Source organism: Clinocottus analis, unplaced genomic scaffold, assembly GCF_023055335.1.
Source record: "Clinocottus analis isolate CAN_PGR_092001 unplaced genomic scaffold, fCliAna1.0.p SCAF_11, whole genome shotgun sequence".
Taxonomy (NCBI): Eukaryota; Metazoa; Chordata; class Actinopteri; order Perciformes; family Cottidae; genus Clinocottus; species Clinocottus analis.
In genome coordinates, this window is record NW_027175832.1 from 4,258,725 (window position 1) to 4,261,912 (window position 3,188).

A 3,188-nucleotide genomic window follows, 5' to 3' on the forward strand; every position below is an offset into this window, starting at 1 on the left:
GGGGGTTGCTACTTCAAGACCTTCCTGTTTGAGACCGTCTGCTTCGCCTCCATCCTCAACGTCACGGCGCTCAGCGTGGAGCGCTACGTGGCGGTGGTGCACCCCCTCAAGGTCAAGCGCATGGCCACACGCGCCCACGTCAAGAGGGTCATCTTCGTCCTGTGGGTGCTGTCCATGCTGTGCGCCGTGCCGAACACCAGCCTGCACGGGATTGTGATGCTGCCTCCCATGTTTGGACGACAGTTTCCACGATCTGCTATCTGCCGTTTGTCTACATTGACTATTTAAGATGTTATCTTTGCTCTTTTAAGCGTCTCTGCATGTTCCTGCTTGCTAAAACGTTCACATTGACAATGTTTGCCGTGTTACCCATCTTAGCTTAGCATGCTAACAAGTGCTAATTGCTCTAAAAACAAAGTAGAGCTGGGGCTGGATGGGAAATTAGTTTTGCGAGTAATTGTTAATTTTAAAAAAAGAAGCCCACTGGACCAAATTTGGGCTGATGGTGCAGGATGAACAAAGACCAGATGAAGATGAAAACCACAAAAGTCACAAGTTCATTTAAGTCATTAAGGAATATTGCATGCATGTTCACAGCACATGTTATGCTCATATTGCATACATCAGATCCATGTTGAGATATTTCACTTGTAAAGTGAATTATTCAACCTGCTGGACATTAGGATTCATCCTCTGGGCACCATGAATATCTGTATCTCAATTTCATGATAATCCATCCAAAATATTCTTTTAATGGAAACAAGAAAGAGCTGTAAGATGGTTTGCAGTGGTATATGATGCTACGATGCCCATGGTACACCTGGGATCATCTGATCTCTTTGTTCCATGTCCATCTGTAGATGTGATTAAACCCACCTGGATCTACAACCTGATCATCCTGATCTCTACGTTGGCCTTCTTCCTGCTCCCCATGCTGATCATCATCATTCTCTACCTGCTCATCGGCTTGGGGCTGAGAAGGGAGAGGATGACGACGGTGGTGGACGCCAGCTTGGGACCGGAAAGTGTCTCCAGGTCCCACAAGCAGAAACTGAGCAAACGCAACCTGCAAGTCACCAAGATGCTGTGTGGGTGTCATTTCAGTCGCGTTAAGGAGCAGAACACTGATTTCAAATCAACTGTGTATATGTGTGTATGAGTGTTTACATTCACATGTATTTCCTCTCCTTTTTAGCCATTTTTTTTTCTATTTTTAACACCCATGCCCATCTGTTTTTTTTAGCTGTCTGATAGATGTTGATGATTGGCGTCATGATTGATGACGTGTTTCACCTAGACTGTCCTTCTGGCCCGTCCAGGTGTGCTGGTGGTTGTGTTTGGCCTCTGCTGGGCTCCCTTCCACGCGGACCGCTTGATGTGGAGCTACCTCGACCCCTCGTCCGATCAGCACCTCCGGGTCTTCGAGCACGTCCACATCGTCTCCGGAGTCTGCTTCTACCTGAGCTCGGCCATAAACCCCATCCTCTACAACCTCATGTCCACAAAGTTCAGGGAAATGTTCAGTCGCGGTACCTGTTGTTATCCCAGCTGGCCGACGCGCTCCAGTTTACAGATGACCCAACGCAGCACCTTGAGCGAGAAAACGCCCAATAGCACGTAATGAACTTAATCTGGACCAAAGATCCAAGAACATTATACACCAGCGGATGACAAAGTAAAGGGGAAATGTGAAAGGAGAAATGCAACTAATACTGAGAATAGTATCTCGTGCCCTACACATTTGCCAGATCTCATTCCTATTAGCTACCACAGTCCCCATAATCCCAATTGAGGGAATTTATTTTGAAAGAATCTAGTTAACCCCTCCTCCATCTGTAGATTTCCCTCACACGGCAGCTGCAGACTGCCGATAACACAATATTGCTCAAGAATTGCTGGCAGCTACGGACGTGGTTCAGGTTTTTGGTGAGACCTTGATTGTTCCTGTTCAGAGCAACAATGGCAGCTCCTGAAACAGTGAGCATACAAGATGCGAAAGCATCATCTATATCAGAATGTCATTGAAACAAGAGCAAATAGAGGCACTTTTTGGATGGTAAAGATGTTATATTCTCTTCTGACAACGTTTGGTGATCGTTATATTGACAGATGGTATTTTCAGTGTGATAAACCATCTGACTGGTCAAGTTATCTGTACTTATATGTACCTTTGTACCTCCTAAATGGAAGTATATAACTCTTTGAGTGGAGGGGGATGTCACTCAAAGGTGAACAGACGTTAACCCCAATTCGATAGAACCATGAGACCAATGGGATTTGAGTCACTGCAGAAACAGCACCAGTAACACCGTCGTTATCCAGACCACTGATAGTGACAATCTGAGTGATAGATTGGAGTGAAGTGAGGTGGCAGAACAATTGTGTATATATTTATCACAACAACAAACCTCTACCTGTTTCCTCTTCCCAGGTTGTTTGGGCTAAAAGACTTCCCTGAGCCGAGCTCCCATTTATAGTGTTGGGAAATACCACCTGGAGAACGCGGGTAGGGGAAAGTAAAGATGTGCGTTGCGGTGTTTAGTTAAATAAAACTATGGATTTATAATTTACTTTATTTATAGGATATATACATGGGAGTAAATTAATATAGATATTTTTGGCCTTTGGTAAAATCATGTAAATATTTAGTGCACACATCTTGTTATAGCTCGACTGACCTCTAGATGGTTGGTCTGGTCTAATGAGAGTCAGGAAGGAGATATAAGGAGCTCAGTTCCTGTGTGAAGGGAACGGGTGGAGAGCTGGAGAGACTGTTGGAACTCCAGTGTGATTGTTAAATGGAAATAAAAAATAAAACGAAGTTGCAACCTAAACTGCTTTGACTCCTGATCAGCTCATTTGCCTCCACGGCCGCTCGGGCAACCCAACAAGGATCGTGAATGTATTTATCATGGCTGCTGTTGATGAGCATCACATTTCCAGAATGACCTATTCACACGCTTTCACCGGAAAGAATGAATACACAATGGCTCCCGTTTAAAGCTTTGTTTGTTTATGGAATCTATAACAAGCTTTATACAAGTATTTCCAAAATCTACTTCATTTTGTCTTCAAGCCGTGAGACTCCTGAATTCATCTTGCACACGCCGCATGGAATGCAGTTTTGTGTGTGCGTGTGTGTGTGTGTGTGTATTTTCTCATGTAGCAGATGGGACTTCAAACCGCAT

At 44.5% G+C, this 3,188-nt stretch overlaps 1 protein-coding gene across 1 annotated transcript in view; it reads left to right on the forward strand.

Moving 5' to 3' along the window:
• Nucleotides 1–2,793, forward strand: part of LOC137782021 (neuromedin-U receptor 1-like) — a 4,554-nt gene extending 1,761 nt beyond the window's left edge. Inside the window, exons 2-4 of the mRNA XM_068571086.1 lie at nucleotides 1–265; nucleotides 861–1,088; nucleotides 1,320–2,793. The exon at nucleotides 1–265 is cut by the window's left edge and continues 467 nt beyond it. Coding sequence (XP_068427187.1) covers nucleotides 1–265; nucleotides 861–1,088; nucleotides 1,320–1,621 — 795 coding nt within the window. The 3' untranslated portion in view covers nucleotides 1,622–2,793. The remainder of the gene's footprint in view (nucleotides 266–860; nucleotides 1,089–1,319) is intronic.
• The last annotated feature ends 395 nt before the right edge of the window (nucleotides 2,794–3,188 follow it).